This window comes from Lontra canadensis, unplaced genomic scaffold, assembly GCF_010015895.1.
Source record: "Lontra canadensis isolate GAN:19392208 unplaced genomic scaffold, GSC_riverotter_1.0 scaffold148, whole genome shotgun sequence".
Classification (NCBI taxonomy): Eukaryota; Metazoa; Chordata; class Mammalia; order Carnivora; family Mustelidae; genus Lontra; species Lontra canadensis.
The window spans coordinates 303544-328513 of NW_022631142.1; the positions used below are offsets into that span (position 1 = coordinate 303544).

The window sequence follows — 24970 nt, forward strand, 5'->3', positions numbered from 1 at the left end:
ATAGTCAGAGTTGTAAACCATATAAGAATACTTAGTCATAGCAGTCATAACAGTTTTGGGAAGCCATTGAAGGTTTTAAATGGAGGATTCGATTTATATTTTAAAAAAGATTATTCACCTGTGCAAATAGTGGATTGATTCGTTAGTGAGCTTGGGTGTTTTTCTGAAAGAATAAAGGGGGAAAAGCCATTTAACATTTTACCCAAGGGAGTGACACATTCAGAAAAGGGTTTATAAATAGATCACTTGGCAGAAGGCGGTGAGAAGACTGTCAGAACGGTGCACAGGTAAGAGCAGAGACAAGCGGGGAGAGAGAGAGAAGTGGAAGTGAGGAGGCACGGGAGACTGGAGAGGGATTTCTGAGACAGGTACCGTGCCAACTGTCAGAGAGAGAAGCAGAAACTGACGCGGCCCCAGGAACAGCTGCCGGAGGCCGGGAGGGGGGCGCGGCCGCGTAGCCGGAGCCGCCCACGGCTCCCGGCGCCGGGGGCGGGACCAGAGCACGCACGGCGGCGTGACGCAGGACCGCAGCTGGCCTCGTTCTGGCCGCCGCCGCCGCTTTGAGGCGGAGTAGGATGAGGCCCGGGCCGCGGCTCCGGCGTCGGCAGGGGCAGCAGCAGCTGAGGCAGCAGCTGAGGCAGCCGCGACGGCCGCGCCCCCCCCCCTCCTGACCTGGATTAGGCCCAGCAGCTCCGTGGCCGCCGCCGCCCCGCGGGGGGGCGGGGTGGGGAAGTGCTTCGTCTCCCCGCCCCCCCCCCCCCCATTGCCGCCTCGCAAGAGGCAACCGCCGCGACCCCAGCAGAGCCCGCGGCCCAGCCTTGAGCCCCCAAGTCCGGGGGCTGGCATGAGTGGCCCTTCGGTGGCACCGGGGGGCGGGAGAAACGCCGCCGCCTGAGCCCCGGCCTGCTGTCCGACCCCACCTCGCTGACCGAGGCTGACCGAGGCTGACCGCGGAGCGTGCGAACGACCCCGCCACTGCTTTCTTCTTCCCGCAGATCACACATTCTAGCCCCGGAAGATGGGGAACTGCCTCAAATCCCCCACTTCGGATGACATCTCCCTGCTTCACGAGTCTCAGTCCGACCGGGCTAGTTTTGGCGAAGGGACGGAGCCGGATCAGGAGCCGCCGCCGCCATATCAGGTAGGGGAGGGTGTGTGTTGGGAGGAGGGGGTGCGAGGAGTAGTGGCAGCTCCCGGCCGAGGTTGAGGGGGCTTCGGGGCTGTCACTGCTCCTGGCCTCTGCAGGGCCTGGCCTGGGGGGCGTCGACCCCCTTACAGCAGGAACTGAGGGTGATTGCTCCCCATTCCTAGAACAGGGGAGATCCTTCACCTCCCTTCAGAACGATGTGGGGATGGTATTCTGTCTTTGAGTTCTGGGATTCTAGTATGTGAACATATCCCCTTGGCCAGTGACTGGTGGTTCGCTTGTGGAATTTGGGAATGACATTTTTCTGCCTTTATGTCTAAATCGTGTAGTCTGAGCTGTGAGGTTTGGGGATGATTTCCTCATCGCGCCGCCAACTGGATTATGGGTTCTGGATAGGTGGTTGTCCCCCACCCCATATATATTGTCATTTATGATCATCCTCTCCTCCCTCCCTCCCTCTCCCTGTACCCCGTGTGTTTATGTTAATTGGATCTGGTAGGTGTTCATTTCTCCTACATGAGAAAAGATCTTCAAGTGGTGATTTTAGTCCCAGCGACATCAAGAGTTGTTTATATATATATATGTATGTATTAATTTTAATCCCTCCTCCTTTTGCTCCACCCCTATGACACACCTTTTTTTAAACGCGCTGATTCAATAAAACTTGAGTATCTTGAACTTCAGAAACCTTTAAACCTGACTTAAATGCCTTCTGTTACTCGTGGTTCTCCCTTTGTATCAAAGACTTGCTCCTAAACAATTTCATTGCTTTTTGTACTGCAGTCATGGGTCCCGTACATTTTTGCACAATTAATAAAAAGCTAAGACCTCTTGAACTCAAAACAGATATGAAGATGTTATAATCCATAATATATATAAAAACCTTTCCTTTACCTTTCAATTTTCAATGATACTGGTTAAAAACTTTTTTCCAGAGGGGCTTGGATAGTTAAGTGGCTTAATTATTTTCCTGAAGGGGGTTTAATTTTCTAACTGGGCAGTCTCCTTTGTTGTTTCATGTGGTGACATCATTATCTAGTGTTATTCTTTTCTCATTTCTTTGTAAACCAGTGTCTCATCACACCAGAAAAACCTGATCACATATGTTGGTTTTCTGAATAAAACCCTCAGGGTCCTTTCATACATACCAATAAAGTTCAGTCTTAACTGTGGCCTACAGAAGCCTCCATGATTTATCTTTCATATTCTGTATTCCAGGCCTACCAAATATACAAGTGTTCTCATATCTCTTTGCCTTTGCTCCAGCTGCTCCCTCTGCTAGGATCCCTACCCCCAAGGTCGGCCAGGTGAACATCTAATCCTCTTTAAAGACTCGGCTTTCCTATCACCTCTCTCCCAAATCTCTATATTCTTCTCCCTCCTGCTGTAAATCCATCATTCAGTTGTTTGTGTACCACCCCCCCCTTCCATAAGCTGCACATAGAACACTTGGGTGTTATGTATGTTTCATCATTAAGGCATTTCCTTCTTCCTCCAGTGTAAGCTGCTTTCTGGGATGGACCTGTGTCACCTGTTATGCTGTTATGTCCCCAGTATCTGGCTCATAGTAAATACTTGGTAACTTTTAGGATAAATGAAGACTATAAGCCCTTGAGAACAAGGACTATGTCCTCAATGCTTCATGAAATTATTGGCACTGAAATGTTGAATGAATTAGTGAATTTGAATTCAGTACCATGTGTTTTAAGTTTACACACCTGTTTATTCCAAAAATTGTCACAGGGGAAGTCTTTTCATCTTTCTGAATCTTTGAAGCAAGCAAATTGTTTATATTTCACTCTTCATTTCCCTCAAATATTATATGACAATATGCTTATTTCAGTTTCATGAGCACATTTTTTTAGAGGTATGATTTTTATTTCAAAACCTCCTTCCATGCTCCCTAATCCCTTTCCAGGCAAATTGAATATTTTAACTGCTCTTTTTCTGTTACCCTTATGATAATACAGTGTAAGGATAAGTAGAATTTTTGGGAATTGTATTTGCTTTTTCTAGAAGAACTAGATGATAACGAGAATTTTTTTGGTATCATGAAGGAACATTTTTTTGAAACATGTTTATTTGTGACAGTGGGAGTTTTTGTGGTTGCTCTTTCCTGAAGTGAATGACACAGATACTGATAAGCAAATTTGGTATCAATTGAAAGAAAATTTTTAAAATGGGAGCATTAAAAGAAAAAGCTTCATCTCCTCCCAAAGGAAATAAGATTTATCAAAATGATTAATTTAAATGATCTGAGAAACACCACGGGAATAATTTATATTTTCAGTGGACAGAAGTTAGCCCTTTTTTATTCAAAAAAGTATATAATTAAAAGAGCTACAGGAATAATAGCTTATTTCTTTAAAGAATAGTCTCAGCTGCGGTAGGATTTTTAAAAATTTCATAAAGGGAATAGCTGATTATAAAGGAACACACTAAGTATTTTTCTGTAGTGGGTTGTTAAAAGATGGCCTTTGTTTTTGTGTTGCATGATGTACAAATATGCCAAAAGCTCTATATAGTAAACTTCTAAGTTCTAGTTATTTCCTGTTAGCAGGTTCTGACAGATTTATTTTAACTTATGCTTAAAAAGTAAAATGCTGAGGGGCACCTGGGTGGCTCAGTGGGTTAAGGCCTCTGCCCTCGGCTCAGGTCATGATCTCAGGGTCCTGTGATCAAGCCCCACATAGGGCTCTGCTCAGCAGGGAGCCTGCATCCTCCTCTCTCTCTGCCTGCTTCTCTGCCTACTTGTGATCTCCGTCTGTCAAATAAATAAATAAAATCTAAAAAAAAAAAAAAAGAGTAAAACGCTGAGCCATTATGGTTAAAGTTTATAGGAAGTACCTGTTTCTTTCCTGTGTTTCGTCAGTATCCTCCTAACTGGTCTCAGTGTTTTCACCCTTGCCTTCCTTATAGTCTGTTCTTAACACAGCAGTCATTCTGGTAAAAGAGATCATGTCACTTAGCTCAGCCTTCTTTGGATCCTCATTTCATGTGGATCCTTATTTCATTCACAGTAAAAGCCAAATTCCTTAGTGTCCCATAAACCCTACATAATCTGTATACCCCTACACATAACCTCTCTTGACCCATCTCTTACTACTCTTCCCCTGCTGGCAACCCTTTTAGTCTCTCTGGCCTACTTGTTCCTAGGATACTCCAGGGCCTTTGCCCTGGTTGTTTTTATGCCTGGAATAGTCTTCCCCAGGTATTACCATGGCTGACTCCCTTACTTCCTTCAAGTCTACTCAAATGACACCTTCATAAACCCTTTGTGAACACCCTATTAAAAATTACAACCTGCCCTAACACCCTGGAATTCTCCCTTACCCTGTTCTATTTTTTTCCCCATGGCATTTATCAGTTTCTAACAGTCTTTTTACTTATTATGTTTATTGCTTATTATCTGTCTTCTCTTCGCCCACCAGGGTTCAGCTCCTTGAGGAAAGTTTTTTTTAATTGTTGAACAGTAACTTGCACACATTAGACACTCAGTTATTGGTTGAATGAATGGATTTCTTTTAAATGAATTAATATATTTGAGCCCAATGCAATTTAATGTTTTGTAAGAACTATGCATATTCCTAGTGCCTTCTTTCCTTTAGTATGGATCATTTTTAAGGAATCAATCCTAGAAATCAAATTTCAGTAATATTAATATAGGAATTGGTTTAAAGTAATTATAAAATAATTTAGTTTTTTTTTAAACTCTGTATATATAGTCTATAACAAAATGTTTATTTTATGAGAAAGTATTTGAATCTTTGCCTTAAAGAAATGGGAGGGAAGAGGTTAGAGCTTTTTTTGAATTATAAGGTAAAAACAAAGAAATTGGGCACACCCTCTACTCTGTCCTTCCTGAATGTTTGAAAAGAATAGGAAGGAAACCTGCCCATCAAGGGTGGTCTTAGAGGGAAGATAAACCACGAAAGGCTGGAGGATGAATGTCCATAAGAGGAAAGGCCAGTGGGTTACCCAGTGCTGAAAGAAATGTGTGAACAGGTTGAAGGACCTGAGTGGGGTACTGACACTCTTAAGTCCCACCTCTCCCATTTGTCATAGGCTATTTCAAGAATAGCACTTTGTTAAAAAGAGCTTAATATTCATTGAACAGCAACAAAAATCCACTTTATAGTATTTCTGTGTACTGTATCTGTTTATATAAATACAAAGATTGGAATTTCAAGTTTTGTAGTAACTATGTAGTTTGAGTTTTACTGATCTCTTCCTCCTGTCCTATACTTTGTGATTAATTCATTTGGGATTTTAAAATCAAAAGAAGATAAGTTAATACAGCAGTGAGTGCAGGTGTAGCTCTGGTTTTGGAGTCAGATGGATATGAGTTCAAATCCTGGTTGTCAGTTACATGAAAAATACGAAGAGTTTATCAGATTATGTTGTGTGTTGAGGAATTTCTTTCATGAATAACAAAACATTTTGGATATTTCAAATTGTGACTGAATAAAGGTTCAAGGTTTCCTATAGAACTCATTAAAAGTAACCTTTCTTTAAGTCTAGAATGTAATAAAATGCTTATTTTTAACTATTTAAAGCTGTAATAATAATAATACCTTGTTTTTTTTAATAACTATGAAAAATTTGAGTATATGAAGATTTTTTTATGTATTATGTTTTCTCTACCTTTTTGGTGGAAATTACTTCAATCCTTATTTTGCATATCTTCATCTTATTAAATTATTTAACTTAAAATTCCTTTGTGTGAAATTTTATCCCTCCCCTCTTTATGTTCTATCTTTTCATAAAGGTGCAGATCAGGTCCAGCCTTTTTAATAAAGCCTCCCCTGGCCATTTTTGTTATATTTTTGTTTGTAGTATTTATCTGGAAATCATATTGCATGATTAATTAGCTCTTAGTGCTTTAACAGTGATTATTTTTCCAGATTACAATTTCTTTAAAAATGAGAATGATGTGGGGGCCCTTGGGTGGCTCAGTCACCTGAGCATCCAGCTCTTGATTTCTGCTCAGGTCATGATCTCAGAATTGTGAGAGTGAGCCCCACTACAGGCTATGTGCTTGGTAGGGAGTCTGCTTGAGATTCCCTCCCTTTGCCCCTCCCCCCACTCTTGGGTGTGCACTTTCTCATAAATAAATGAGTCTTTTTAAAAAATGAGAATAATGTCTTAAAAAGATATTTTAAAAATCTCTCAGTTGAATGTAATGGCATCCTACACATTGTAGATCCTAGTGCCTAACTTAGAACTGTGCCTTCTCTCTCTTACAGTTAGCACCATGATTGAGGTCCTTATTACTTCTCATGGTAACCTAATTGATGTCTCCTCTCTTCCCCATTCATTTCATTCCTCAGTGCTTGATAAATCTCTCCAGATCAGATCCCTTTCCTCTTAATCCTTAATGATTCTTCATGACTTATTACTGAAGGTCTCTATATTAGCAATCAGAATCATGATCTGGCTACTTACATACTTTTACAGCTTTTTTGTAGTCTTGTATACAACTTATACGCTAGTCAAATATATTCTATATATGCCTTCTGCTCCAGCCTCCGCCTTTGTTCTTTGTTTACATTGCCCAGAGTTCTTTTCCCATAATTGTTTCCAGTATAGGTTCAGAGTTTCAAGGTCCAGCTTCTATGCCATGACTCCATTTCTGATTTCCCCCAATTTGAATAACATAGTAATCTGAACTCCTTTAGCACTTTGTTTACCATTCTTAGGACACTTTACCCTTCCTGTTTGATTTTATTTATAACAATGTCATATCTCCTCTGCTAGGCTCCAACTCTGATGATTCAGCTTTGCATTGCTAGAATTATGCTTTTCACATAGCAGGCACTCAAATAGAATAAATGTGAAAATCAGTTAATTGCATTTTTCTGTAAGAGTGTGAAATTCTATGGTTCTTCTTGCATCTATATAAATTGTCCCAGAATCGTGGGGATTTTTGCTTCTTTTTTGTTCTATTACTTCTTATTTATAAAGTACATGAGTTTTTTCATTTGAGTTTGGTTTGTGTTCTATAGTTCAGCTTGCCTTGTTTTTGTTTTTTCTTATTTGTCACCATTGTTGCAGGGGTTTTATTTATACCTGAAACCCAGTCTGGATATCCTTTAATTAAGGCTGATTCTTTGCCATTAAGAATGTATGTACCATTAAGAGTAGGACACTTTGTGTGTCAGTGTTTAATTCTAGAGCTAATTATAGGGTAACTTAAGAAGATAGGGGTAATGAGTTACTTGGTGCATAAGATCTGAGAAACTGACTTCCTTAAAATATTTTTTAGCTAATACTTTCTAGAAATCTCCGTATTTTATTATTAAACTTTGATCTATTAAAATCTTAATATAATACTTGGGTAGAATGAAATTTTTTTTTTTAAGATCTTATTTGGCTTCTAAATAGAAAAACTGTCACAAAATGACTAGTATAGGTTCTCTCTGACATTTTTCTTTAACTTGTGCCACTTTTTCTCTTTTGTCTTCTGTCTTTACTGTGTCTTAGCCAAGTTAAATTCTGTAAATGAGGAGGGGAATGAAAGATAATTGTAAATAAACGTTACAGGTTATATTTGTCATCTTGCCAGGAGCCATTTTTGAATATAATTGTCTTCTATGTATAACCTTCCTTCAAGCGAAGAGGATGATGTATTTCTGTCCTGTATTCAAATAGATTATTAAAAAATAGGCTGTAACAAGTAATTTATAGAAGTTGATTCCTTACCAGTAATAAATATTTATGATAATAGTATGCTCAGAATTCAGGATTTTTGCAATTGTGATATAAATGAAGTGTGGAGATACTAAGGACTTAAAGTTGAAATGTGAATGAAAGATATAAGGAAAAACTGGCTAATAGACAGCCAGAGTCTATGTTTTTGATGGCAAAAGAGATTGCTGCATGTAATTGAAAAGTAAAGTGATAAGGGAGAATTAAATATATTCGACTCTTGGATAATCTGCCTGACCTTTTGATTTTGATATTCAGTTTGGCTTTATGGTATGTTGCTTTTGAAGTCTTGAGTTCCTTATTTTAATGGATCAAGAATACTTTTTTTTTAAAGATTTTATTTATTTATTTGACAGACAGAGATCACAAGTAGGCAGAGAAGCCAGCAGAGAGAGGAGGAAGCAGGCTCCCTCCTGAGCAGAGAGGAGGAAGCAGGCTCCCTGCTGAGCAGAGAGCCGGATGCAGGGCTCGATCCCAGGACCCTGGGATCATGACCTGAGCCAAAGGCAGAAGCTTTACAGGACCCTGGGATCATGACCTGAGCCAAAGGCAGAAGCTTTAACCCACTGAGCCACCCCCCCCCCGCCTTTTTTTTAAGATTTTATCAAGTAGGCAGAGAGCCAGGCAGAGAGAGAGGGAGAAGCAGGCTCCCTGCTGAGCAGAGAGCCTGATGCAGGCCTTGATCCCAGGACCCTGAGAACATGACCTGAGCCGAAGGCAGAGGCTTAACCCACTGAGCCACCCAGGTGCACAAGAATACTTTTGAGTTCAGTTGGATATGAATGCACATATACCTATCCTATAATTATATAGCCAACCTGGAGTGTGCTCCCAGAGGCCAGTTGAGTAATTAATTATGTTGTAACTTAATCCAGAGAGCATACAGTAAATTAGCTAAGGTATATGAAAGTGTGGGAATGAAGAAAGCAATTCTCCAGATATATTTGTTACTTAACTTATTGAAAATTTTCTGAATTCTTATGAAACTGAATGGCTTTAAGAAGAGTGAAACTTTTATAACTGACATAGTAAGTTAAAATGACATGTAATTTTTTATGACTTTAATTATTATTTGTGGGGGGAAAAGCAGTTTATCATAAACTGAGTAAGTAAGGCTTTAGGATAGAAACCAGGATCCTCCATAACCATTTTCTTTGATCAATCAACAAGTTTATATTAGGCATCCAGGGGAAAGGAAAACAAGCCCTTTACCCCTAAGGAGCTACCATTTTAGTTAAGGGGATGAGATTAATGTATATGCATGAACTGTTTATTAGTTTGGTATGAAACGGTATATAATTAAGTATTAAATTGCTGTAGACTTTTGAAGTTGGGATCAATTTGTGACAGGGCAGTGAATCAGAGATTTACTTTTTAGCTTCTGAAGACTAAGTGAAGTCGTACATGAACATCAGTGTAAGAAAGGAATAAAAGCAAAAGAGCAAGGCCCTGATTAAACTGTGAGTGGGGGGGCTTAGATCCAAAATAGTAATCAGTAAGTGAACATGAATTTTGAGTTTTATAATCTTGTACATTGAAGTATAGTAATATATGTGTGTTTAAATAAACCTTACTGATTATGTACAATGAAGGGTATATCTTTAACACTATAACTAGAAGTAGCTTAACTGTGTAGCCCAGTGAACTTTTCTATATTATAATTACCATCAAGATATAGCCTATTTCCAACCCCCAAAGTCTTCCTCATATGTCCTTCAATAGTCAGTACCCTGTCCCCAAAGATGACCACTGTTCTGACCTTATCACCATACTTGTTTTGCCTTGTTTTGAACTTAAATAGTTCAACATTTTGTGAAATTCATTTATATTTATGTAGCAGTAGTTTGTTTTTCATTGCTGTACAGTATTCAATTGTATAGATACACATTTAACATTTTTTTTTCTAATTTTTCTAATGCAGTCTACTATTGATGTATACAGGCTTCTTTTAGCTTTTGGTTGTATAAATCTGCTTTGACCATTGCTTTTATGTACATATCATACACACTACTTATTTTGGGTACATGGTTTTTCCCCACAATATTTAATTACAGAAATTCTCAAAAATAAAGTGAAATTGACAGAATTTTTTGAACATCCATATTTCTGTGACTTAGATTCTATACATTTTGCTGTATTTGGTTTAACACCTTATCAGTCCATCATATTTGTTGATGTATTTGAAAATAAATTTGACAGTTTTCCAAAGTGATTCCAGCAGCGTATACTCCTATCAGCTATGTAGTTCTATTTGCTCTGCATCCATACTAACACCTAGTATTTCTACATCTATACTAACACTTCGCATTACAGTCTCTTTTATGTTAGACATTTTGATAAATGTTTAGAAGTCTTTCATTGTGGCTTGTTTTTTTTTTAAGATTTTATTTATTTGAGAGAGAGCACGAGTAGGGAGGAAAGGTAAAGAGAGAGGGAGAGGCAGGCTCCCTGCTGAGCAGGGAACCTGATGGGGAACCCAGTCTCAAGACCCTGGGATCGCAGCCTGAGCCTAAGGCAGACACTTTACCGACTGAGCCACCCAGGCGCCCTCATTGTGGTTTTAACTTGCATTTCCCTCATGGGAATGCATACCAATGTGCATACTAGTATATGGTCTTTTGTGACTGGCCTCTTTCACTTAGCACAATGTTTTCAGAATTCATCTGTGTTGTAGCATGTATTAGGACTTCATTCCTTTTTATTGTGAAATAGTCCATTGTCTAGTCTACCACATTTTGTTTAGCCATTGTTCAGTTAATGAACATTTGGGTTTCTGCTTTTTGGCTGTTAGAATGCTGCTAAGAACATTTGCATACAAGTTTTTATGTGGAGGTGTTTTCATTTCTCTTTGGTGTACACCTACTAGTGGAATTGCCATGTCATGTAATTCCATGTTTAACCTTTCGAGGAACTACCAAACCATTTCCAAATCACTTTCACCATTTTACACTCCCACCCCCAGTGCATAGGAGTTGCAATTTCTGTACATTGGTTGCCAAATCTTATTATCTTTTTTATTATAGCCATCTTAGTGGCTACAAAGTGGTATCTCATTGTGGTTTTGATTGCATTTCCTTAAAGACTAATAATGTTGAGCATCTTTTTATGTGCTTGTTGGCCATTTGTGTATCTTCTCTGGAGAGGTATCTATTCAAATCCTTTACCTATTTTTAATTGAGCTGTCTTTATTATTGAGTTGTAAGAGTTCTTTATATATTCTAGTCCCATGTAAGTATGACTTGCAAAAGTTTTCTCCCCTTTTGTGTTTTTTTGTTTGTTTTTTTACTTTTTCGGTGGTGTTATTTGAAGCACAGAAGTTATCTTATGAAGTCCAATTTATTCTTCTGTTGTTTTGAGTTTTTGATGTTGTGTCTAAAAAAAAGTTTTGCCTGATCCACAGTCACAAAGATTTACTCTTGTGTTTTATTTCTGGTTCTCACATTTTAGGTACAGATCCATTTTGAGTTAATTTTTTTTAAAGATTTTATTTATTTAGCTGACAGATCACAAGTAGGCAGAGAGGCAGGCAGAGAGAGAGGGGAAAGCAGGCTCCCTGCTGAGCAGAGAGCCCGATGCGATGTGGGGCTTGATCCCAGGACCCTGGAATCATGACCTGAGCTGAAGACAGAGGCTTAACCCACTGAGCCACCCAGGCGCCCCCATTTTGAGTTAATTTTTATGTAAGGCCCAAATTTATTCTTTTGCAAGTGACTATCCTATTGTTATAGCACCATTTGTTGAAAAGAACATTCTTTCCCCATTGTCTTGGCATTCCTGCCTGAAATCAATCATCCATTAATGCAAGGGTTTATTTCTGGACTCTTCAGTTATGTTCCATTGATTTTTATGTCTATCCTTAATGCTAGTACTACACTAATTCTGTAATAAGTTTTGAAATCAGTAGTGTGAATTTTCCAACTTTGTTCTTATTCAACATTGTTTTGACTATTCTTGGTCCCTTTTAATTCCATATGAATTTTAGAATCAGCTGTCATTTTCTGTAAATAAGCTAGTTGGGATTTTGATGTGACCACTTGAACCTTTTTTTTGTTTTTGTTTTTTAAATGAACTTACATCGAAACATCATTATCTTCCAAAGTTCATAGTTTGTATTAGGGTTTGCTCTTTGTGTACACTCTGAGTTTGAATAAAGTTATAATGAGATAGATCCACCATTATAGCATCATTCAGAATAGTTTCCCTGGCCTAAAAATCCTCTGCTTTACCTGTTCATTCCTCCCTCCTCCTAACCCCTGGAAACTACTGATTGTTTTATTGTCATCATAGATTTGACTTTTCCAGAATGTCATGTAATTGGAATCCTACAGCATAGGGCCTTTATAGATTGTCACCTTTCATTTAGTAACATGCAATTAAGGTTCTTCTGTGTCTACCCATGGTGTGATAGCTCATTTCTTTTTGGCACTGAATAGTATTCTGTGGTCTTGATATACCACAGTTTATTCTTTCACCCACTAAAGGACATCTTGGTTGCTTTCAAATTTGGATACTTATGAATAAAGCTGCCCTGAATATCCACTTGTAGGTTTTTGGGTGGACAGAAGTTTTCACCTCCTTGAGGTAAATACCATGGAACACAGTTGCTAGATCAGATGTGGTAAGAGTTTGTTTAGTTTTGGAGGAAACTGCCAAATTGTCTTAGAGTGCCTGTGCCACATTATATTCCCACCAGTGGTGAGTAAGATTTCTTGTTGCTCCCCATTTGATATTGTCAGTGTTTTGGATTTTCCCATTCTAATAGGTGTAGAGGGGTATGTTTTGTTGTTTTTAATTTGCAGTTCACAGCGCCTCTTGGTGTCATCCTCCTCCACTTTAGGTGGACAGGATGGCAAGAGGGAGATGAGGTTGCATATTTCCCTTCCTCCATGTATTAGGCTAAGGCATTTGGATTTGAGTATTTCCATTTGTTCAGATAGGTTAGGCTCTGGTAAAACCTCTGCAGGTTGGCTCTGGCAAAAGTTTCTCCTGAGTGCAGGCCTCCTTTTCCCTCCCCCTGTTAGAAGCATGGGCTGATTTTTCTCCTGATATATACTGTGAGGACCTGGTAGAGCTCTTGAAGATAGAAGTGGTGCTAGATAGAGGTGAAGATAGAGGTGGTGGTAGAGGTCTTGAAGATCGAGGTAGTGGCACTCAGTCTTAACTCAGTCTTGTCCACATTGAGCCTCCAGCTATCTGTCAGTTACAGTGCAGGTTTTCCTACCCCAGCACTGGTTCTGCTCATGGGTTTCTGCTCTGGTAAGTTTTGATTTTCTGTATCCACTTGTCTGATTTGTTGTTGTTGTTGGAGTGATGTGGCATTGGCAGTTTGTAAGCTCCTTACATGCCAGACCAGAACCTAGACTTTCTTAATTTTCATAATCTATGAAAGTGAATATTATTCCATCTTCTAGATAAGAAACAGCCCCAGCAACAGAGCCAGGCACCTGTGAGATTTGAGCTTTAGACAGTAGAGGTATTTGTACAGCATGGCAAAGGAACAGTGGAAGAATGAAAATGTAATAACACCAGATTTGGCTCAAAGGCAATCATAACATGGGAGTCCATTTCTAGTAAAGTTAACCTGTCTGGAGAATGGGATATTGGAATGAAGTGGCTTTAACAGTAATAGTTGAGGTAATGAGACTCATTTATAATGAAGTGAGTCTTCTAAAGATATTTTGTAAATCCTTTAAGGGTTGGTTTCATATAACACAACAGTGTTCTGCTAAATTGACAAAAATACCCCTGTGCTTAACATCTATTTTATCATTTGAGGATAAGCATCCCTGCCAACTCAGTGCAGTATTGAAGGTAGCTAAGTGTGTTTTGGTGTTTACATGTCTTTTCTATCAATTGGTGATTCCCCTTCCTGTCTAACCTTTCTCAACCAAATCAATGTAAGAAATGGCATATTCATCATCAATCGGCATTAAGGTACTAGCTCCTGTCTATTAGTTAAGGCTAATTGCAGTATAGTGTGGATGTATTTCATTTAGTGTTACCTCCACTAGTCATTTGTATCCTGGTTTTTGTTGTATTTTTTTATAAATCTTTTTTTAAAAGATTTTATTTGTTTTTTGACAGAGAGACAGCAAGAGAGGGAACACAAACAGGGGAAGTGAGAGAGGGAGAAGCAGGCTTCCTGCTAAGCAGGGAGCCTGATACCAGGCTCGATCCCAGGATCCTGAGATCCTGAGATCATGACCTGAGCCATCCAGGTGCCCCTATTGTGGTATTTTTTAAATATGGAAGTAATAGAAGTAGATTTGGAGCAAAGTGGCCTCTGAAGCTGTAGGAATGAAATAGTCTATTCAGGGTAATGGAAGAGCAAGTAGATTCACAAAACAGGTCTCTCAAAAGGAAAATAGGAGATGGGGTAGTAAAATCACACAGGGGAATGTAATGGATCCAATTGTAGAAGTATAATTGCAGTTAGATTTGTGATATTTACTAGTTTAAACAGGGATTTATTTTGGATAAGTTGGGGGTAGAAAACCTTCTAAAATAAATACATTATACAGTTTTAGCATTTTCATCAATACTTTTTGTTCTAGTATACTTACCAAAGGTAGTAACAGTGTCTTAATGAGACTAATTCTCAACTGGGTCCTTTTTCAAACTTCACAACTCTCCCTTTTCATTGTCACTCCTTCCCCATAAATCACTGAAATACTGACTTCTGAGCAGACTTTCATCTCATTTTATTGATTCAAAATAATTAGAAAGATTGGTTTATTATACTCCGGAAATAATAGAGGAGTGTCTCCAGAGTTGAATTATGTAGAACATTTGTTACTGGGTGAAGCCTATTCTAATTTTAATTCTTGCACCTGCTTATTATCATTTTTTCCCCTCATTTTCTTTTCCCACTATCAGATTGTTCTTCATCTGCTGTTAATGCATCTGCCCTTGCTGTGCCTCTCATTCTGCTTATTGAAAAACCAGATAATCAAGCTTGTCATAATATTTCCTAGCAGCTGCCAATAGAAAGATCCTAAATGCAGTACCTATGACTAAAACAGCATTTTTATTTGTGAATAAAATATTTGGGATTTGGATACGTGGTACCTTTTTTAAAATTTATTTTTAAGATTTCCTTGGCTCAAATTTGCTTAAATAAATCAGTGTTAGCATGAATTTCACATGCATATGAGAGTAGAAAAACTGAAACAAGAAGAAACCTTAAATATTGAGGTACTCATCAGTGTTTCGTTTTTCACATGTGCCCCTCCCTCTCTCTTCTTTCCACCTGTCTTTCATTATCTAGAATTTTCTCTCCCTAGATTGTATTTCTTAAAGTGCTTTTTATTTATCCCTTAAAAACATGCTTTAATTAGCTATGCCTTTTTATAAGCTCTAAATTCTTAAGCTCATTGTAATCTTTAAACTGATGAACACTTACCCTTAGGTTCCACAGAGCCCTATAAGGTCCTAGATAGAACTGCATTTTAAGATAACTGATTTCCTTGGTAATCTTCTGTATTTATTCAAAAACACTATCTGAGAAGTGGTCCATAACTTTCACCAGATTGTCAAAGTTTTCTGTGCCACAAAGACAGTTAAGAATCCCTGAGAGGCAGTCTCTGGTTGCAGGTCATGAGCTTGTATCACTGTTGCCAGAAACCACAAAGCCTTTGGGATTTGAGCCACAGAGTTCTGATATGTGTGTGGTACAGGAATTCGGTTAAATTTTGTTATTGCAACACTGTTAGGTAAATTATCAGACCTCATTTATGAAATGAGTCCATTTTAAAATAGCTGAAATTCTGAAATCTATTGAAAATTAACTTGAAGTATAATTTTTTAAGTCATGAATGAAAAATTTTAATATCACAAGGAAAATGGCAGCATCATAATTTCAAAACAATTGCCAAGATTATGGGCTTTTAACATTTCTTGGCACCTCAATAAAAAGTACATTTTATATCATGCTTCTGTTTATAAAAACAGAAACAAAGTTCATAAAACAGTGTTGACCCTTCAATATATTCTGTATACTTTATTTCATCTTCTAAAAAGTCCTTTGATCTCTAAAACTGATTTTATAACTCACAGTAGATTATGACTGTTTAGAAAACATTCCAAGATGTAAAGCCAAAAAGATAAGATTGTGAAATACATTAAAATATTTTGTATGTCTAGCATCTCTAACAAGATCTCTTAGGAATTCAAACATGGTCTGTTCGTAAAGCAGTATTTTAGAGAAGTGGGTACACGTTTGCACCCTGGATGTAGTCATTAAGCTCCTTGGTGCTTGATCCTTTACGTTTATTATCATTGTTAAGGATTTTGGACTTTATCATAAAGCAGTGGAAAGCTAGCCACTAAAGGATTTTAAATGGGGTTATGGGTCAGATGATTATGTAAATTAGATTTGTATTTGAAAGATCTCTGAAAACAAATAGGAAGAGGCTAGTAGACAAGGAAGACTAGTTAGGAAGCTCCTGTATTAGCTGATAATTATTGGGTAGGTTGTTGGCAATAGAGATGAAGAGTTATGAATGAATAGTGTTGATAGTTAAGAAAAAGCAATTTAGTAATGGATTATATGGAAAGAATGTAGCCAGGATATTAGGATATAGGAAGAGCAAGAACAGGATGTATTGGGAGAAGACTGGTTATAAAGGGCTATAGGAATAGGGCAGTAATGGAATGTGGAATTGAAGGAGATAAGTTTGTTTTAATGAGAAGGAATTGATAATATTTATAACCTGATGGGAAGGATCTAGTGAAAAAAGGTTGAATAGGGAAAGCAGCAAAAACCTATAGTGTAAGTTTCCAGAGAATGTGGAAGCATATAGAATCCACATAAAGATAGAAGAATTGGCCTACACAAAAGAAAACAATTATGTTTTTATGATTTAAATTTATAATTATAATTAAAATTATATTTTAATAATTAAATGCTCCATTCATTTAGTCAAATTCTGTTAGAGTATAGATGAAACATCTTATTTCTGTTTTGTAGCTGCTCAGTTCCATATCCTATAGGCGGCTAATGTTTTTTGTGGATCCAAGAGATTTTATACACATGCAAGCAAATACAGGAAAGGCTCCTGCCTGACCTCCCTTTACACAGCCTACTACATACACAATTCTGCCCCTTGCTTTTTTCCATCCTTGTCAGTGTATGAAAAGCTTTATTCTTCTTTTGGGCTGAATTAATTGTATGTAATGTATTTAACCAGTTCCCTATTTGGACATTTAGGTTGTTACTGTACTTTTTGATAGTACTTCTATTTTAACAAGATGGAACACTAACTGAAGGTAGGTACACACGTGGGCAGGGGTGTAAGTTTGACTCTGGGACATCTACGGGACCTCAGTGATTTGAGTACAGAATGAGGTGGTCTATTTTGGGACCAGCAAATAGAAATGGAATATTTAGGGTTAAAGAGCTGATGTGTGGAGATTTATATTTGGTCAAATGAGCAGGAATTCATTTAGGGAAATGTGATCCAGTCATGGAGGTGAGGAGTCACTGGACTAGAGTTGGAGACAACAGCCAGGAAAATTCCTGAAAAGTACATGTTTTGTCAATTGAAAATCACTTTCAGAAGTTAGCTTTAATAGAGAATTAGGACTACTATTGGTAGCTTCAAATGGGAACTCTCCATTCACTGTTAAATCGATCTAGCCCATCTAGAGGGTAAGAACTGTTTTGGGTTCTTAAAACTAAAAGCCGTTACTGCCTAATTTGCAAAGCATTTCAGTTTTCTACTGTTTTTCAGTTCTAGACTTGTAATTTTAATCTAGAATAGAAACATTGATTAAGCCTAAGTTATTATTTGTTTGCAAAGTGACTGAAGACACCTTTAAAGTGGTTATAATTTTTTCAGCAACTTCAGGGTATCTGTGATGTCACTGATACTGGTGGATACCAAATATAAGATAAAACATGAAACGGTACAAAGTCATAGGTATGATGCTAGAGGAGGATTGAAGTAGGAGAGGGAACTTGGTTAGTTGTTTCAGAGGGCTTCCTGAGTGTTCAGTTCTCAAATCAAGACTTCCCTTACTTCATTATTTAAATTTCCCCTCATATTACTTCAAATGTTTTTTCTCTTTCTATGGCAACCATCTTAAGCCCATGTTAATCCTTGCAGTGTCTGCAATCCAAATATTTAAGAACATTTGATGTCCCCTACTTTTGGAAATTTGAATGGATACGACAAGGTCACACACAGCTCTTTTGTAACACCAGACTGAACCAAATTTTCCTCACTTAACGGTACACAGCATATGTATGTACCTATCTCCAGTTAGTCTTTCTTGTTAAAATAGAGGTGCTATCAAAAGTACAAGTCTTGGGCTGCCTGGGTGGCTCAGTGGGTTAAAGCCTCTGCCTTCAGCTTGGGTCATGATCCCAGGGTTCTGGGATCAAGCCCCGCATCGGGCTCTCTGCTCAGTAGGGAGCCTGCTTCCTCCTTTCTTTCCTCTGCCTGCCTTTCTGCCTACTTGTGATCTCTGTCTGTCAAATAAATAAATAAAATCTTTAAAAAAAAAAAAAAGTAAAAAAAAAGTACAAGTCATTGTGAAACCAGAGAGGGAGGTAAGCTGTAAGAGACTCTTAATCTCAGAAAATAAACTGAGAGTTGCTGGAGTGGAGGGGGGTGTGAGAGGGATGGGGTGCCTGGGTGATGGATGTTGGGGAGGGTATGTGCTGTGAATTGTGTAGGACTGAAGAATCACAGACCTATACCCCTGAAACAACACATTATATGTTAATTTTAAAAAAGGAAAAAAATACAAGTCATTGGATTTCATTACATTCTAAACCAAGAGTGGTTTGTGAACTGAAAATATTTTGAAGTTTGTTAAACGATGCTTTTTCTTTTGCAGTTTTATACTTTAAGTGTAAAAAACAAAGTTAACTTCCACTGATTCATATACCTTTGCATCCCAAGATGCGTTGTTGAAACAAAATATTGTTTAGGTAATATTCATACTGTACATGCAAGGAACTCTCAAATATATATTTGACTGATTCACTATTTATATCTTAATAAAATGGGATTAATACATGCTACAGTGCAGATGAACCTTGAATACATTATTCTAAGTGAAAGAAGCCAGACCGAAAAAGGTCACATATTCTGTGATTCCATTTATGCTATATATAGAACAGTCAAGTCCATAGAAGTAGATGGTGGCCCTGTGGCAGGGGAGAAGGGGGAATGGGTGGTACTACCTAATGGGTACAGAGTTTTATTTGGGGGTGATTATAGTATTTTTGAAGTAGATAAAGGTAGTGGATCCACAACAGTGTTAATGTACTAAAGGTTACAGAATTGTTCTCTTTAAATTAATGGTTAATTTTATGTTATGTGAGTTCACCTCCATTTTTAAAAAATAGAATTAGACAACACTGTATATAAGTCATATTCTTAGCAGAATTAGATATACTTTATGAACTGTCTCTGTTTTACTTTCACTTTCTTTTCAGCTTAAAAATTGGATTTTTAAAAAAAATTTTTAATTTATTTAATCCCTACACCCAATATGGGTCTTGAACTCATGACCTCAAGATGAAGAGTTGCGTGCTGCCCTGACTGAACCAGCCAGGCACCCCTGTATTTTTTTATTTACTTTTTAAAATTTATCATTTTATTTAAATTTAAATTCACTTAATTAACATGATGTATTGGTTTCAGAGGTAGAGGTCAGTGATTCATCAGTCTTATATAATACCAAGTGTTCGTTACATTGCATGCCCTCCTTAATGTCTGTCACCCAGTTACCGCATCCCCTCACCTCCCTCCCCTTCAGCAACCCTCAGTTTGTTCCCTATGATTAAGAATCTCTTATAGTTTGTATCCCTCTCTAGTTTCGGCTTGATTTATTTTTCCTTCTCTTCCCCTATGATCCTGTTTTGTTTCTTAAATTCCACATATGAGTGAGATCATATGGTAATTGTCTTTCTCTGACTTCACTTAGCATAGTACCCTCTAGTTCCATCCATGTTGTTGCAAATGGCAAGATTTCATTTTGTGTGATGGCTGAGTAGTATTCCATTGTATATACATAACGCGCCTTTTTTTTTTTTTTTTAATTTTAAGATTTTATTCATTTGAGAGAGCGCAAGATCATGAGCAGGGGAATGGGTAGAGGGAGAAGCAGACTCCTCCCCACTGAGCAGGGAGCCTGTTGCAAGACTCAGTCCCAGGACCCTGGGATCATGACCTGAGCCAAAGGCAGACACTTAACCTACTCACCCACCCAGGCACCCATATACCACATCTTCTTTATCCACTCTTCATCTGTCGATAGATATCTGGGCTCTTTCCATAAGTTTGTCTGTTGTGGACATTGCTGCTATAAACATTGGAGTGCATGTGCTCCTTCAGATCACTACATTCGTATATTCGTAAATACCCAGTAGTGCGATTGCAGGGTGATAGGGTAGCTCTGTTTTCAACTTTTTGAGGAACCTCCACACTGTTTTCCAGAGTGGCTGCACCAGCGTGTATTCCCACCAACAGTGTAGGAGGGTTCCCCTTTCTCTGCATCCTCACCAATAACTTCTTTTCCTGATTTGTTAATTTTAGCCATTTTGACTGCTGTGAGGTGGTATCTCACTGTGGTTTTGATTTGTATTTCCCTGATGCCAAGGGATGTTGAGCATTTTTTCATGTTTTTTCGTGTTGGCGATTTGGATGTCTTCTTTGGAGAAATGTCTGTTCATGTCTTCTCATTTCTTGACTGGATTTGTTTTTTTGGATGTTGAGTTTGATAAGTTCTTTATAGATCCTAGATACTAAACCTTTATCTGATAAGATAATTGCATATATCTTCTCCAATTCGTAGATTGCCTTTTGGTTTTGTTGACTGTTTCTTTCCTTTGCTGTGCAAAAGCTTTTTATCTTGATGGATTTCCAACAGCTCATTTTTGCCTTTGTTTCCCTTATCTTTGGAGATGTGTCTAGCCAGGAGTTGCTGCAGCCACTACAAGAGAGATTGTTGCCTCTGTTCTTTTCTAGGATTTTGATGGATTCCCGTCTCACATTTAGGTCTTTCATCTATTTTGAGTCTATTTTTGTGTATGTTGTAAGGAAACAGTCCAGTTTCATTCTTCTGCATGTGGCTGTTCAATTTTCCAAACATCATTTGTTGAAGAGACTGTTGTTTTTTTTTTTTTTGCCCCATTGGACATTCTTTCCTGCTCTATCGAAGATTAGTTGATCATAGAGTTGAGAGTCCATTTCTGGGTTCTCTATTCTGTTCCATTGATCTATGTGTCTGTTTTTGTGCCAGTACCATACTGTCTTGATGACTACAGCTTTGTAATAGAGCTTGAAGTCTGGAATTGTGATGGCACCAGCTTTGGTTTTCTTTTTCAACATTCCTTTGGCTATTCAGGGTATTTTCTGGTTCATACAAATTTTAGGATTATTCCAGCTTTGTGAAAAAAGTTGATGGTATTTTGATAGGGATTGCATTGAATTTGTAGATTGCTCTAGGTGGTATTGACATTTTAACAATATTTGTTCTTCTAATCCATGAGCACGGAACGTTTTTCCATTTCTTTGGGTCTTCCTCAGTTTCTTTCACGAGTATTCTGTAGTTTTCTAAGTACAAATCCTTTGCCTCTTTGGTTAGGTTTATTCCTAGGTATGTTATGGTTTTGGGTACAGTTGTAAATGGAATCGACTCCTTAATGTCTTCTGTTTCATTGTTAGTGTACAGAAATGCAGTTGATTTCTGTGCATTGATTTTGTATCCCGTCAGGCTTCCCTATAAATTGGATGTTTTAGTGATAACTTAAAATTAGCTGTTTACTTAGTGATACCAACTTTATAAAGTTTTCTTTTTATAATTGCAAGTTAAATATGATTACATAGAAATAAAAATTAACTCATATTTTCAGTACTCTAATGCAACCATAATTAACATTTCAATGTGTATATATGAGTTTTTCAAATGCAGATTTTTTTAATGTATTCATAATAGCACTCTAATATTTTTGCATCCTTTTACTTTTTAATATCACTTTATAAGCATTTTCTCACCTTGCTGCAGTCTTTAGAGCTCTGGTTTTTGTTTTTTCTGTTTTTTTGGTTTTTTTTTTTTTTAAGATTTTATTTATTTGAGAGAGAGAATAAGGATGAGAGGGAGAGCACATGAGAATGGGGAGGTCCATAGGGAGAAGTAGAGCAGGGAGCCGGGTTCGCTACTTGATCCTGGGAGATCATGACCTGGGCAAAGGCAGTCGCTTAACCAGCTGAGCCACCCAGGTTCCCTAGAGCTCTAGTTTTTTAAAGCCATTACATATTAAGTTTATATTATTTACCTGTATATTTGGGTTACTGATTTTACAAGGTAAATTTCTTGATTCCTGGTGGTGGTAAAGGTAGAGGAAGTGGTTGAATGTGTTTCTCATGTAAAAGTTATGGGAAAAGGAGTAAATTGTCAGTTTCAGTTTGAAAATATCTTATAAATAGCTGGCCATCTCTGTTTACATCGCTGGATAACCCTGCATAGAACAACTTCACATTTGGGTTCTAAGATTAATCTGTAATCTCTAGTAATTCTAACTTGTTTTATTTATATTCTACTGTTGAGGTTAGGTTAGGAATCTTTTTTTTTTTTTTTTTTTTTGAGGTGCATTATCAAGAGAACTTAAGTACCCTGTATTCCATGTTCTGCTAATCTCCATTTCTCTTACTGGTTAAAACAGTTTCTTGATGATCTGATTGTGGAATTGAACTTGAGGAAGAATCCAAAGATTAAACCTGATTTTCCACTTTCAGTCATTGAGGTGCTGATGCTGACATTTGGTATTTCATCTAGTCTCAACATTGAGATCCAGGGCATTCTCTGTATTTGTATCTAAAGAGGATCATTATAAGACAGCTTTAATTTTTCTTGTTTCCTGTGTTAGGATATATTACATGAAACACATACGAACAACTAGAAGGCAAGTGTTAGGGATATGGTATTGAATAATGCATTATAAAGTAGGAACCACCTATGTAGAAGCTGTAGCAACTGATAGGACTAGAGGAGGTAGAAAATCTTTTTGGTCAGACTAATTTTAGGCATCCTTAAGACACCCTGGTTCCTTCAGATAAGCAGTCTTGTAAGATTCTTACTCCTTTCACCTGTACCCCAAAATATTTCACTAGGCTTCTAGGAAAAAAAAATCTCACATTAAAACGTAGGCCTTTTCAGAAAAAACTTTGAAAAAATGGTGCTGGGACACCTGCATGTCCACGTAGAATGTAGATAGACCCCTTTCTCACATCATATATAAATATTAACTCAATTGTTCATGTACCTAAACATAAGAGCTAAATCTGCACAGCTTTTAGAAAATATTGGAGTAAGTCTTCATGACCTTGATTTAAGTAAAGCCTTCTTAGATGTGGTACCAAGAAGCAACAGTGACCCAAAAATAGATAAGATGAACATCCTCAGAATTTAAAACTTGTGCTTCAGAGGATACCATCAGGAAATTGAAAAGACAACCCATAGAATGCAAGAAAATATTTACAAATCTTTTATCTGATAAGGGACTAATGTCCAGGATCTATAAACATCTCAAAAACAAAACCCAATTTCAAAAAGGGTAAGGGATCTGAATAGACATTTCTCCTAAGAAGAAATAAAAATGACCTGTCAGCACATAAAAAGATGCTTACTATTATTTGCTGTCAGGGAAATACAAATCAAAACCACTAGGGTGGCTATAATAATAATTAAAAAAATAAACAAGATTTGGTAATGACATGGGAAAATTGGAACTCATACACTACTGCTGGTATTGTAAAATGGTATAAGTACTTTTTGTTGTTGTTTTTAAGTTTTTTAATTTGAATTTCAGTATACGTACAAGTACTTTGGAAAAGAATTTGGCAGTTCCTCAAAACATTGAACATAGTTGTTATGTGACCCACACTACTCCTAGGTGTATACCCAAAAAACATGAAAAAAATATCCACATAAAAAGTCACACACAAAAGCTCATAGCAGTGTATTCATAATAGCTAAAAAGTGGAAACAACCCAGATGCCAATAAATGACTAAACACATTTATACAACTGGTGGTGTGTACATGCAATGAAATAGTACTCAACAATAAAAAGGGATGAAGTTCTGATACATAGTACTACATGGGTAAATTTTGAAAACATACTATGTTTTAGGCCTCCAAAGACCACATTAATGTGATTTCATTTATATGAAATGCCCAGAGTAGGCAAATCTGTAGAGATAGAAAACACATTAGTGGTTGCCTAGGCTGGGGAATTTGGGGAAAAATGATGAATGACTGCTGATAGATATAAGGTTTCATTTGGTGATGATGAAAATGTTCTGAAACTGTGATAAAGTTCACTCTGTGAACATACTAAAACCACTGAATTGTATACTTTAAATGAGTTCATTCTCTCATGTGAATTACAGTTCAGTGAGTCTTATATTAGATGTAGACCTTTATCTTATAGTGGTACTGTATTTCCTCAGTGCTGGGATGTGTACTTTTTAAAACTTTTTGATGTTTTTTGGGGTACCTCCCAGGTTTAATTAGAGGAGTGTGTTGCTCTTGATCTTGGGATTGCAGTTTAAGCCCCACATTGGGTGTAGAGATTACTTAAACTTAAAATAATAATAAAACTTTCCAATGCTTTTTGAAATCAGAATGTGTATTTTAATTGATAAGTACATTTAATGGACTGGTCTTCCATATAGCCTCAAACTTCGAATCCAAGAAATACACCTTTTAAAGAATTTTGCAACATTCTTAAAATTGAAGTTTCACAATTTTTGGAGGAAATTAATTTTTATTGGTGATGTTAGCCTTAGTCCTTCAAAAAATAACCTTTAAAGAGAAGGGTGAGGGTATCTGTTAGAGAACTTAGTGTAGTAAATGCAATACCAGACTTCCTGAGCTCCAAAGCCAACTTTGGCTGCTACAGACTTATTCTTTTTGGAATTAATACCATTTTTTTAAGCTCTCATTTTTTAACTCCTTAAAGGCTATGCATATTCTGCCTCTGGTTGGTTTTGCAAAGAATTCTTGGGCCTATTACTCTTAGCTTTCAAATAGGCTTATATTTGCATCTGCCATTTAAGAAAGACAGTTACTGAAAACTATTATTCATTGAACTGATAAAA

At 37.4% G+C, this 24970-nt stretch overlaps 1 protein-coding gene across 1 annotated transcript in view; it reads left to right on the forward strand.

Annotated features, from left to right (window-relative positions):
• Positions 1 to 523: 523 nt before the first annotated feature.
• Positions 524 to 24970, forward strand: part of RNF11 (ring finger protein 11) — a 40545-nt gene continuing 16098 nt past the window's right edge. Inside the window, exon 1 of the mRNA XM_032844101.1 lies at positions 524 to 1141. Coding sequence (XP_032699992.1) covers positions 1019 to 1141 — 123 coding nt within the window. The 5' untranslated portion in view covers positions 524 to 1018. The remainder of the gene's footprint in view (positions 1142 to 24970) is intronic.